General features: G+C 36.0%; 1 protein-coding gene across 1 annotated transcript; it reads left to right on the top strand.

The window, feature by feature from the left end:
* Nucleotides 1–524: 524 nt before the first annotated feature.
* On the top strand, nt 525–1120 carry LOC150092088 (coiled-coil-helix-coiled-coil-helix domain-containing protein 2-like). The gene has a single exon (XM_090415318.1). The coding sequence runs from the start codon at nt 675–677 to the stop codon at nt 954–956; it is 282 nt and encodes a 93-aa protein (XP_090271444.1). The 5' UTR covers nt 525–674; the 3' UTR covers nt 957–1120.
* Nucleotides 1121–13430: the final 12310 nt, after the last annotated feature.

The following is a 13430-nucleotide window of genomic DNA, read 5'->3' as shown; positions in this document are numbered from 1 at the left end:
GTTATTTGGGAAAGGAAGTTTTGTGAGCAATTAAGCTCGCCCTCAGGGGGAAGTTGTATTGACCATGATCAGTTGGGAGAAGAATAGCCTTCTGTCTTTTGTGTTTGTAGTAATCAGTCTCATTGTAGTTGACAGCTTGTAGGATCAGTGGATTTGAATGTGAACTTGACTTCACGAAGAATTTTTCTGCTAGATCGCAGAGAAAGGAGATGTATGGAATGCCGGTTTCTCGGTGAATCTGTGAATTTCTTATAAACTATGGGGCATCTAGAATCATCCTTAGCACTTATTTTGGATTCTTTGCAGTTTTAAAATGTTTGATCGTGAAGTATGACTCCATGCTGGCGAGGCGTAGGTAATGACTGGACGTACTTGGTTTCAATTATATATAATAATTTTATTTATTACACTTTATGGGGTGGTGATGTAAATATAACATATCAAAGGAAGTTCAGAATTAATATAAATTTAAGAAAGAAATTTATACATCAGCCTATGTTTTGCGCATTCTCCGTTTACTCGATTTGCTGGTGCCATTTTTGATTATTTCATCCTAATTTAACATACCCCGAAGATCTCCACCATGTCGGAGTAATGCAAGACGCTCTCCTGTGCCTGCAAAAGCTCCTCAGTATAATCAACCTGCTCCAGTACCTCAACAGCCCACACAAGTCATGGCTCAACCAAAGCAGCCTGGCTTATTTGCAAATATGGCATCTACAGCAGCTGGTGTTGCTGTAGGATCTGCTGTTGGTCATGCATTGACTGGTGCTTTCAGTGGTGGTGGTGAAACAGCTCCAGCTGAAGTTGCACCTCAAGCTCCAGCTCCAGCCCAGTATCAACCTCAGGGTGTCCCATGTCAGTTTGAGTTGAAACAGTTTTTAGAATGTTCTCAGACTCAAACTGATATTAGTTTATCTCAAGGCTTTAATGAAGTTTTTAAACAATGCAAATAGGCTAATGGTATAGCAATATAAATACTTCAGTAAGCAAATTTTAGCTCCATGAAGAAGAAAAGATGGTCCTGATGTTGACTGTAGAAGCATAAACAAGAATCTAGTTGGTATTGGTTCAATATTTGTAAGAGAACATAGATGTTAATCCTCATTCCTGTACAGATTTAAATTGTAGAATAAAGGCATTAATTTTGGTTTGGATAAAAAAAAAAAGTTGCTCGGTGGTTGTGGCGTTTCCACACCACGGCGCACAAAGGAAGACTCCTTGCTTTCGAATCTAGTCGGCGACTAGAAGAAATTTTTTTAAGCCTTTTTTCGACCGATTCCAGAGTTAGTCGGTCTGTGGCAAGGGCAAGCGGGTTTTTCGTCTCGTAAATTCAAGGAAATCGACCGTGGAACCCACATTATTTCAGACATTAAATACGAGTATTAGGGACCACGAGATGGCGGCACTTGTTGAGCCGTCTCTCTTCACTGCGTGCCGCTTAATTAGTGATTGCCTTGGGCCAGCTATCTCTGATTGGGTAACAGTGGAGACTGAACTGCCCACTCAGTCTCCAAAAGTTACATAGGGCTAAAAACGGTCTCACCTACTCCCTATATGGGGGAATAAAATGGCGTTACCTGATTTTTTTGCTGATGATATTTTGTAAATAAATAAATATTTCATAACTTTTTAATTTATTTACATAATAAAAAATTCTTTACAATCAAAATTAATTTTTAGAGTACTGTATATTTAAATTATCGAACAACATATCCAAAAAAAAGTTACCTGCTCTGACTGAATGAAAAGGACGTTTGCTGTTGGGTATGTTTGTAGATGCTTATTTTTATGAGTCGATTCCAATCTTGATCAATCAAACCAGAAATGAAATTTCAGTCAATCGCAAACATAAATTACTGCATTATCATGTTTTTAGTTGTTGGAGCGACTTTACAAGATGAAATCTACCCAACAATTTTGTCGCAAACCTAATTTTATGAAATCAAGATTGTCACGTAATTGACTCTCATTGTATACGGCAGTCAAAATTAGAGAAAAAAGACGGATACCCGAAAATAAAGGATAGTTTTACGATTCAATTGAATCTACACTTCACATCAACAATAAGTCATTGATAATTGTTCAAAAAAAAAAGGACTGGGTTAAAGGGGAGAAGCAAGAATGCTTCTCATCTTCCCGATTATCTGTTGAGGACAGTGTAGGGATGAGGTGTTATTGAGCTATTAGCGCTCTGATCATGGCAGGAGGGTAACAACGATAGCCAAGCCTCAGTTAGAACTTCATTGGCTACAGCATTGCCATCCATTACCCTCCAAGGGGCTACAGCTTTGCTCTCCATTATCCTCCATGTGCTCTAATTCCCGCATTAAAGAGTCCTTATAGTCCTTATAAGGACTATCTTAAAGGGGAGAAGCAAGAATGCTTCTCATCTTCCCGATTATCTGTTGAGGACAGTGTAGGGATAAGGTGTTATTGAGCTATTAGCGCTCTGATCATGGCAGGAGGGTAACAACGATAGCCAAGCCTCAGTTAGAACTTCATTGGCTACAGCATTGCCATCCATTACCCTCCAAGGGCTGTTGTACTCTCGTTCCAATCCATAATTGTTCAAGTTCTTAAAGTTTTTAAAAGAACTGGGCGATGGACTGAGTCCTTGACTCTTTATCCCGTCATCTGAATGAAGAAAATCTGTGTGGATGGAATGTTATTGAGCTAAAAAGCTCTAGTCATGGCTGGGTAACGGCAATAGCCGAGCCTTTGCCATTTGTTACCCTGGAAGTCCTAAAAAGGATTTTTTAGGTTCAAGAAATAATCCAACTGACCACTACACAATTTATTTATTTTATAATATGGTGTACAATATAAGATTTTGAAAATTTCCTGAATTAAAAAAATTAAATAAGTTATTTGCTTTTATTTAAACAATAAATATAAATATTTTATTTATTATTTTTATCAAAAAAAAATCAGCTAACGCCTTTTTATTCCGTATATACAGGAAGTAGGTGAGGCCGTTTTTGATCCACCCTAACACTCGTATTTAATATCTGAAATAATGTGGGATGTACGGTCGATTTTCTTGAGTTTACGGGATGAAAAACCTGAGTTTCCGGAAGAAAAATGAGTTATCTGCGTGAAAGTTTCATTTCTGAAGGAACGGTCATGGTAGGGCAGGGTAAGGGTAAACAGTACTATAAAAAAACAATCGAGTGAAGTGACTTTGGACTGAAGGCAATCGTTCATCCACTGCAGCTATTGTATTGTGTTGTGGTGTTTTGTGTCCGGTAAAGTAAAAATAATGTGTGAGGCACAAAATTCTTTGAAGGTTTCTTTGTGAAAAGTTCTAATTGTTTAGAATTTTGTAACAGAAAATTAAAATAAATATAAGATCAGAGCAAACAATCAGTGAAATAATAATAATAATAATAGATAACTATTTATTTGTGGTGCCATATGAAGTAATCTAAGAAGAAGAATCAAAGAAAACGATCATGAAAAATCGACAGTGGGTGAAAAATACGAATTTTCAGTTATCATTGGAATAATTGATTGCCAATATCTTTTAAATAAGAGTTCAAATTAAATTTATTTCCTAAAGAAATTTGTATTTCTGATGAAATTATTGTAAGATATGAATTGACAAAATCACCTTGTAGTTGGAAAGAATTACCTGAAAGAGTTAAGAAACAGAATTCTTGGTTAATAAAATATAACCATCAGATGAACTGGGAAATTGGTTCACTATCTCTGGACAAACTAAGAGAATGGATAATAGAATCAACATGCAAATATCAAATATTGATCGCCAAAGGAAGAGAAAAATCGAAAACATTAACGAAGTTAATAGGGAGACCTGTTCTTGATTTAAATGAAATTGGATGCCCAAAATGTGAAAACATAACAGGCAGAATCATTGAGAATGTCAACTGCATTGTGAATTGAGAACCTATAGAACAAGTAAAACATTTCAGCTACTTAGGCATGAATTTTAGTGAAGATGGTAAATTAAATATGGAAATAGACAACAGAATCAACAAAGCTCATATGGTAGGAAGTCAGCTGAATAAATGTTTATGAAATAAGAGAGAAATTAACCAAATCACTAAATTAACTGTATCTCTTCCCTTCTTCTTTCTTCTCTCTCTTCCGTCATCTATGTGGATGATGATGAGGAGGCCAAATGAACTCTTTCCACTTCTGTCTGTCCCGGGAGAGTCCGAACAAATCTGTCCAGTTTGGTGTCGCTTGTTGTGATTTGGTTTTCAGGTCCTCTTTTATTTTGTCTATCCATCTAATTCTGGGCCATCCTTTGGATCTTTTATCTTCCATCGTTGTATTCAGGGCTTTAGATGGTAGTCTTACTGTTCCCATTCTGGTCATATGGCCAAACCATCGCAGTCTTCTTTCTTGGATTTTGTCTATTATTGTTATTTCTTGTTTTAGTCGTTTCCTTATGTCTTCGTTTCTTAGTCAATCCAGCAGAGATACTCCAAGTAATCTTCTTAGCCAACCCATTTCAGTAACTAATAATTTTTTCTCTTTAGCCTTTTCGAGATTCCAGAAGACTTTCACTTCCATAGAGGAATATTGGGAGAACCATTGTTTCATAGATTCTTACTTTTGTTACTTGTTTGATGTCTCTTGCCTTCCATATTTTATTAAGTCGTCCAAAAGTTTGGGATGCTTGACTAATTTGTCTGTTTATATCTTTTATAATTTTACCATTGTACTCAATAACTCCTCCAAGGTAGGTGAAGTTTTCTACCTGTTCTAGATTCTTACTGTCAATTTCAATTTTCAGATTGGTGCTTCTTTTTCCTATTTTCATAATTTTTGTTTTGTCTATATTTATGTTTAATCCAGATTTTATACACTCCTCCTTTATTTTATCAGAAATTCGCTGTAGATTTTCTTCTGTGCTTGCAAGTAATGCAATGTCGTCTGCAAAATTTTAAATTTGTCACATTTTCCCCATATATTTTGATTGCGGAGTCTTCATTGTTTAAAGACTTATTGGTTGCTTCTTCCAGTGTAAGATTGAACAGGTCTGGTGACAGATTGCATCCCTGTCTTACTCCGCTCTCTGTGTGGAACCAGTTGGTTAAGGTGTCCTCCATTCGTACTGCACTTTCAGATTTCTCATACAGATTCTTTATTATTCTTATGGTTTTGTTGGGAATTCCAAATTCTTCCAAATTAGCTGTATACAAGACACTATTCAAGCCTGTTTTAACTTATGGACTTGAGAGTCTGGTCAGGAGTAAAACACTTGATCAAAGACTAGAGGAATACGAAGATATAGGTGGATTGATACGGTAAAAAGTGCCTTAGAAGATAGAAATATAAGATCTGATAATGTTGGAGTCTTGACAGGTAATAGATTATTTGGAGGAAAATTGTAGACAGGAAGTTAGTAATGATGTAAATTTTTTCATGTAGTACTGTTACATTCTCTACTCCCCTTGAGGGTACAGAATCAGGAATTTGATAATGACAATCCCTCGCCACCGCAAGGTAAAAGAGGGGAAATGGAAGAAGAAGATTTTTGGCATTCACACAGTAAGGAATTTACGTAGATTTTTCTTTTGTAAGCAGACGCCTGCAGATTACAGAAGAGTTGTAATTTCCCGAGACAAACACATCAGCTTATTATTAGCAAGACACTTTAAGTAGATATCCCAAGCATTTCCAGTTCGATTGCAGAAGAGAAAATTCTCCGGTAGATCCGGATTTATTTGTGTTATATGATAGATGGTATCACGGTCTCCACTGGATGTCAAAGTAACGTTTGACAGCTTCCGTACTTGAGATCCCTCTGGGGGGGTGATTTTTATTGAGATGATGGATTCCATGATAAATTCACTTCGTAGGTCTGTTGGATTAACGATTACATGCGCATGGAATTATTACTCTTTATGGATAATTATTACTAACCACTCTTTAAGGATGCTAGAGTTGAGCCAACCGAAGTATCACCGGTTACAACAGATGTATTGGCATTAAGACTTTTGCTGTTCGTCCTCGAAGTCTACTTTAGGTGTGATGTTTGACATTGCTGATGAAGAACAGATTTAATAATGTTCAAGGCTACATAGGGATTGGGGAAGTGCAATGTAAAGCTTCAGGATAGGATGTCCTCTATGATCCTCATTAGGACAACTCCCTGGACTAAACAGAAGCTGCTTTGATGTGAAGCGGCTCCTTAATCATAGTATTGTGGAAGAGAGTCTCCTTGGCAATTTCAAAAAGTAGGTGACCAGAGGTTTTCCAGCTTTCAAAGGCATCTCTATAAAAGATAGCTAGATGTATTTCGAATGAGTGATGTTCCTCTGAAGCAGTTGATGTGCTTGCTGTTATTGCTTCATTTGAAGAAATGCTGACTGTTATCTCGCTTTCAACTAGTGGCTGTCATTCTGTGTGAACATAAGTTTGGTCTTGAGGAGTAGCCACAAATCAGCGACTGAATGATTGTGTATATTATATTATCTGGGAAGTTTAAATCTATTCTGACTTGATCATTAGTCTTGTGTTGCATCCAGTGGGTGTTATTAATTTTTCTGAGGCATTTCATTTCAAATGCGTGAAGTTTCTTGATTGGTTGTTGAGTTAATCTCCAGGCTTCCGAAGCATAAGTAGCCATTGGGATAATAATTGTTTTATATAATTTTAATTTTAGACTCGGGATTTTTTTATTTTTCCATATTTTGTTTAGTTTATTCATGTTGGTCCAACCTAGGTATAGCCTATGTTTTACTGTTTCCATATTGTTGAGGTTACTAGAAATGAGACTACCAAGATAAACATATTTATTAACTTGTTCCAGCAGGTGATTTTCGGGATTTATAGAAATATTTTCTTCTTCTCTACCTATCTTCATTATTTTTGTTTTATGATGATTTATTTTCATACCATAAGTTTTACAAGAGTCATTTAAAATATTAGTAGTTTTTTCTAGCGGTGGTTTAGAATCTGCTAAAATAATATCATCTGCGTATTTTATGTGATTAATGTTGGTACCATTGATTTTTACCCCTGGTTCATCAGCTATGGTTTTACAGACTTCTTTTAGGAAGATGATAAAGAGTTGAGTTGAGAGAGGGCATCCCTGCATTACACCTTTCTCGACTCTGAAATCCTCGGCTTTAATGTTGTTCGTTTTAACAAAAGCTTTGGTGTATCCATAATAATTTGTAATAAATGTTAAAATATCAGAATCCATGTTTACGTTTGTTAGGATAGTGATCGATTTGTTTCTATTAACTGAATCAAAGGCTTGCGTGAAATTTATAAAACAACAGTATATGGGCAGGTTGTATTCTCAATATTTTCCCGCCATATTATTAATGGTGAGGATATGGTCTATAGTGGATCTATGTGGTCTGAATCCTGCTTGGTTTTCCTCTATGATTTTTTCTGTAAGCACCTGTGTTCTCTTTTGTATAATTCGAATGAATAGTTTATAACTATGACTTAAGAGTGTTGTGGGTCTGTAATTTTCATATTGGTATAATAATTCCTGTTTTCCAGTCAGTTGCAAATACTCCAGTATAAAGAATTTGATTAAATAAATTCATTAAGAAATTAATGGCTTCCCTGCCCCAATATTTCCATAGTTCTATAGATATTTCATCTTTACCTGTAGCTTTTGAAAGTTTCATTTGGTTTATTGCATTTATAATTTCTGCTGGGGTTATGAGTGGTGCCTTTTCATATATCATCTTTTCTGTTATACTTTCCTCCTCCTGTTCTTTTTGAAATAATGTTTGATAGTAGTCCTTCCAAATTATTTTTATATTTTGTATTGACCCAGTTTCTAGATTGCTTTTATCTTTCATTGTTAATGGATTATCTTTGTAGAACTTAGATAATTCTTTGATCATTTTGTATACTTTTTTATTATCATTTCTTTTATTAGCTTCTTCGCAGAGTTTTGCTTTTTCCTCCAACCAGATATTTTTGGCAGATATGCACATTTTATCAATTTTGTTTTTAAGATTCTTATAATGTTGTTTATTTTCTTCTATATGTTTTATATTTAATATATGCTTTGCTGCTCTTTTTTCTTCTAAAGTATTTAGAATTTCAGGGGTTTCCATTCATGATTTGGTCTTGATGTCGCACCAAGTATGTTTCTTGCAGTACTTGTAACAATTTTTTTACTAAGATTCCATGTATTTTCTATATTGTCATAGGATAATCTTCTAAACTCATTTTCTATTAGTGTCTGATAATTATCTTGCATAGATTTCTATTTCAGTTTTGACGGTAAACTCGTATTCAAATATGGTAAACTCGTGGTTTACGATACTTGAATTTTAGCTTAATTTTTGCTGCTAACAGTTCATTGGTCAGTGTCGAAGTCTGGAATTTTTAAAGTTCTAACATTTTGCACTGATAATTGCATTTGATTAGAATGTAATCAATACAGTTATTTGTTGTACCATCTGGTGAGGTCCATGTATATTTTTGGGAAGGTCTATGGAAAAAAAGGGTGTTACAGATAAATAGATTATTTGCTTTACAAAATTCTAAAATTCTTTCACCTTTTTCATTTCTGTTATCAATTCCGAACCTGCCCATCACATCCTCCATGCCTGGGATGAACTTCCCAATTTTGGCATTAAAATCTTCCATCACTGTTAATATATCTTTCTTATTGGTCTTGTCTATTAGATCTTGCAACTTATCGTAAAAGGTATCGATTTCTTCATCTTCATGTGACTGGTCGGGGGCGTAGAATTGAATAATTTTAAAGTGAACATTTTTTTCTTTACCTTTTAATCTGATAGCGATCATTCTTGGGCCATGTGGTTCTATGGCCATGGCTTCATTTTGTAGACTGTTATTCACTAAAATGGCGACTCCTTCTCTATGTATATTGTCCTCTCTGTCCGAGTAGAATAGTTTTCCTGAATTTAGATTTATAACTCCTTCTCCTGTCCAATGGGTTTCAGCCAAACCTAAAATGCCCCGTTTAATCCTAGCAAGTTCTTTTTCCATCGAATGTATTTTCCCAGGTTTTAACAGTGTCCTTATATTCAAGGTTAAGAGATGCGAAACTCTATTGGCTGACCACATACTCAACTCCTCGACTGCTCCCTGTGATCTAAGATCAGTCGTGTCGGTTTCCTCGGACGCGGTAACATTCTCTTGCCACAGTGTAGACTCCTGATTCATAGGGTTGAATGGCAATGGCGTGAGAATCTGGTAGGAGTGAGGTCTCCCCAGGTTTTCAATGATTGTACACTTAAAATATGAAGTTACCATTCCCAAAACCTGAGAAAGAGAGAGCCTAGATTAAAACTTTAGTTGGAATTTCCTACTGTTGAATCATTTTGGAACAAGAATATAAGGAGTTAGATTTCAGAAGGTTTTGTAACAACATTTTTGAAGTACGTTGCCTTTTTTGTGAGTTGTTTTATTTCGTGAGCGTTTTAGTGCTTTCAACCAATAGGGAAGACTTACAGGAAATTCCACGAAATTACAAGAAACCGTCGAATACTCTTAAAGGTTTGAGTCTAAGACCGAACATAATTTCCGATATAACACACCGAAGTCGTATGAAGTTGGTGTACTATATACGTATGAGGGTTAACTAACTACCTATCAGTTGAAGAAGAAATGAGAAAAAAAACTTATAAAGGTTCTTTGTATCCTAGATAGAATTTCAACCCAGATCTGCCTAGTAAAAGAACATCGTTGTTCGTTACCGATTGAAATGCGGCTATCTAAATTCATTTCATAAAATCAAAGTCGAAGGTTACCTTTACAAGAGACAGTATTCCTAAAGCTGGAATTTACAGATAAAAGGAGACTCAAAATTTACGATGTGTGATAGAGAAAAAAAATCCGAGATCATCGGTTGATGACATTAATACATTTACTAATACGTAAGAGTAGAATCTGGTGACTTGAATATTCTCCGTTTATTTCAAAGATTGTGACTTGTGAAAAGTGATTCATTGTAAACACGTGTGACATCATGTCTTTTGCCATTTTCTCTGCCAAAAATGGATTCTAAAAAGTACCTGTTCATCGGAAAACTTCCACAGAAACCTTTACGATGTTCAGTTCTTATAATCAGCAGGAGAGTCACTGTTTCCACACCTCAGGAAGATAGGCAAGTTCGTTTCAATGTAATATGAATGCATTTTTGATTTAGTTTTATATTTTATTATTACACATGTGAAAGTGGATATCACGAATTCATTCTAAAGAGTCAAACTCAATTATTTTTAATTCAGTTTGACTCTTTTTTGCAGGAGGAGCCATGCAGCCCTTGTAGGAACCCTGAAAATCTGACAAACTCGGGCAAGAGAAGTTCTGATAGAGTCAAGTAGATCTTTTCATTACTGGCTTGAGGTGATTAGACCCTCACCATCCTTATTTTCAACACACAATGCATGCATTCTGGCACTTGCATCCTTTGAGCTAGGTCGCCTGAAGTTAGACTTAAATTCAAATCTAGTCGCTGAAGAACTTGTTCTAAGCCTATCTTTGACTAGTTCCCGAGTTATTCGATCTATGGCACAAGAAAGCAGGTTTTTATCCCGAAAACTTAGATGTTTCGGAAACTCAAGAAAATCGACTGTAGAACCCATATTATTTCAGACAATAACATATCCTTTTAGGGTTAGGTACGAAGAGATGGCAGCACATGTTTGCCCGTCTCTTCATGTGTGCCGCCTATCATTAGTGATAGACATATGTCGGTTATCACTGATTGGCTACTATATAGAGATTAAACTGCCCATTCAGTCTCCAAAAGCTACATAGAGTTTAAAGGCCTCGTGTACTCCCTATAAGGGAATAAACGGCGTTAGCTTTTTTTTACTCACATAGCGCTGTCCAGAATTGCTAGCCACTCTTGAATATGGGAAGCAACCTGAACAGATGGACACCAATGAATCTGTCCTTCAGATAGCCATGCTAGAACTTGCATCTGAAACAGGTCTTCAAGAACCAACAGCAGAAATCCCGATACCTAAATCCAACATCACATAGTGTTTAAATTTTTAATTAAAAAAAAACACAACAGTCACCTTCACAACAGAACCCTTCCTCATCTCAAGAAACCCAGATTAATTGGGATCTGGCTTAGCGAAGTAAAGTAATTAAGCCTAAAACTGACATACAGTGGAGAATGTGGATCAAATCCCTTTGTAACCCTTCTATACTTCACGGAAATTCAACTTTCTAAAACTTAATTGTTCTTAAATTTTATTCTGAAGTATCAGAAAATTGCCTCTTCTGCAATAGTACCGGAACAGTTCTTCACACATCTACCTGGTATTGTCCTGTAAACAACAAACTGATCCTCCATGTCAAGGAAACTGCAACTCTATACTGCAGGCTGCATGCAGAGGAAAAATACTTCAATCTTGTCCATAAACTAACCAATTTGTAACTGCCTCTTTATCACTTGTCAATCTATAACTTCTATCACCGACACACCAGAAAGATATCTTCACTTAGAGAAGCAACTAAACACCTACGCGTAGCTTTTAAAGAAAATGTGAAACTATCAACTCCACGAGCATCATCACCACTGTGAAAAGAACTCTTTTCTCCTCTTTCGCCAATGCTGGAATAAGAGGAACCAATTCCTGACTGAGGAGGGCAACAGTATCACAGTCCAGTTTCCAACACAGCAGCAGCAAAAAAATTCCTTCCGAATCTGAAAAGAGGGAGGAAGCGATTTTCCTGCACCTTCATGGTCTAGAACCAAGCAAGCAATTCTCATTGTCTAATTCTCCATTTTGAAATTTGATCCCAACACTCTACTTCAAACTGCATACAAATCAGAAGTTTTGGCTCGATTAAATATTATAGCTATTTCTTCATTTAACGTGTTCACGATTAATTGGAGATAGCATCTTATAGTTATCGTTTAGAAGAATCTCACCTGTATTAGTGTTCTCTGTCTCTATAATGCAAACTGTGTAAATGTAAAATTTCCCGTTTTAAAATTCTGAATGTTCCCTTGTAATTTGGATCATGATATTGAAATTGGTTGATGGTTGACTTGGTCGCACTTCGAGGTTGGGATCCGACTATTTCACTATCCTTCTAGAAAAAAATAAGCCACAAAAGGTACAAATAAACTCTCATTAGACACCCCAGATTTGGTATATATATTTATATAAAGACTGCTTATATACATTTTCATATTCAAGGATAAAAATCCGGTCGGCTATCCGAGACGGTTCTGCAAACAGCATTCAGCACTGAAAAAAATGCCCAACATAGAATGGCGAAAAACGTGTTAGTCTCTTTCTTTCCGTATCACTAATATAAATCAAATAGAGTGCAGAAATATACACTACTCAAAAGAAATTACATGGTTTCCTGCTACTTTATTATTTACAACAAAAAAAATCTTAAATATTGAAATCGAGGAGTACAATTTTCAAGAAATTTCATAGACGGAATGATGAAATCAGTATTCTAGTAACTGTTTTGAATTAGTTACGGTCCTTTGAAACAAATTTCGTCAATGGAAAAAAATGAAATTTTTAGCAAAGTGTGGTTTTGATCCACAGACCTCTGGGTGAGGGGCCCAGCACGCTTCTACTGTGCCACTCTGATACCCCTTTGCAGTGCATTTCGTGTTAGCTACGGCTATCATCTCACGCTGTGTCTTATGATCTTCCTATTTTAGTTATTGGTACTAACATGTTTGTTTGTTGTTAAGCAATAAGCAATCTGAGCACGTGTCCTAAAATTGGTTGGGAAGGAAATGATAGAGTTTCCAGGAGGAAAAAAAAATCATTCCATATTGCACAGGCTAATTCATCGGAAGCCGAAAAGTGCTTATAGAGGAGCTTTAAGTCCTAGACGTGACTCGAACTCAGGTCCTTCTGATCTAACTTCATGGGAGTTACTAGCTGAGCTTACACTTCGGTTAGATTATGTAAATGATTTAGACCATATTCATGATTTCAACAAAATCCTCTAAGAAGGAGTGTCGAAATCCTCTAAAAATATCTGAAAAAGTTTGTCTTTTGGTGGAAGTAATTCATGACTAGAAAAATGTATATATCTGAAGTATACCCCAAATGACAGATATATTGTTATCAGATTATTAGTTATCAGAAATCCATTGGATAATTTATGCGTTTATCCTAGGTTATTTTTCTTAATTATTTAAATAGTTATTTATTTGTGAAGCCTGTGTAGCTCAGTGGATGTGCCGTTTGCACACCATGGCACTTGACCGCACAAAGAAAGACTTGCTTTCGAATCTAGTCGGCGACTGAGGGAAATTTTCCTAAGCCTTTTTTCGGCCGTTTCCCGAGTTTGTCGATCTCTGGCATGAGAAAGCAGGCTTTTTCTCCAGGAAACTCCAGTTTTACATCCCATAAACTCAAGAAAATCGACCGCACAACTGACACTATTTCAGACATTAAAAATATTGTGTTAGGGACCACGAGATGGCAGTACTTATTGAGCCGACTCTCTTCACT

The sequence above is a fragment of the Typopeltis vanoorti genome, unplaced genomic scaffold (genome assembly GCF_054136105.1).
Source record: "Typopeltis vanoorti isolate ZY-2024b unplaced genomic scaffold, IOZ_Tvanoo_1.0 HiC_scaffold_745, whole genome shotgun sequence".
Lineage (NCBI taxonomy): Eukaryota > Metazoa > Arthropoda > Arachnida > Uropygi > Thelyphonidae > Typopeltis > Typopeltis vanoorti.
The sequence above is the reverse complement of the archived record's forward strand: the minus strand, read 5'-3'. Positions and strand labels throughout refer to the sequence as shown.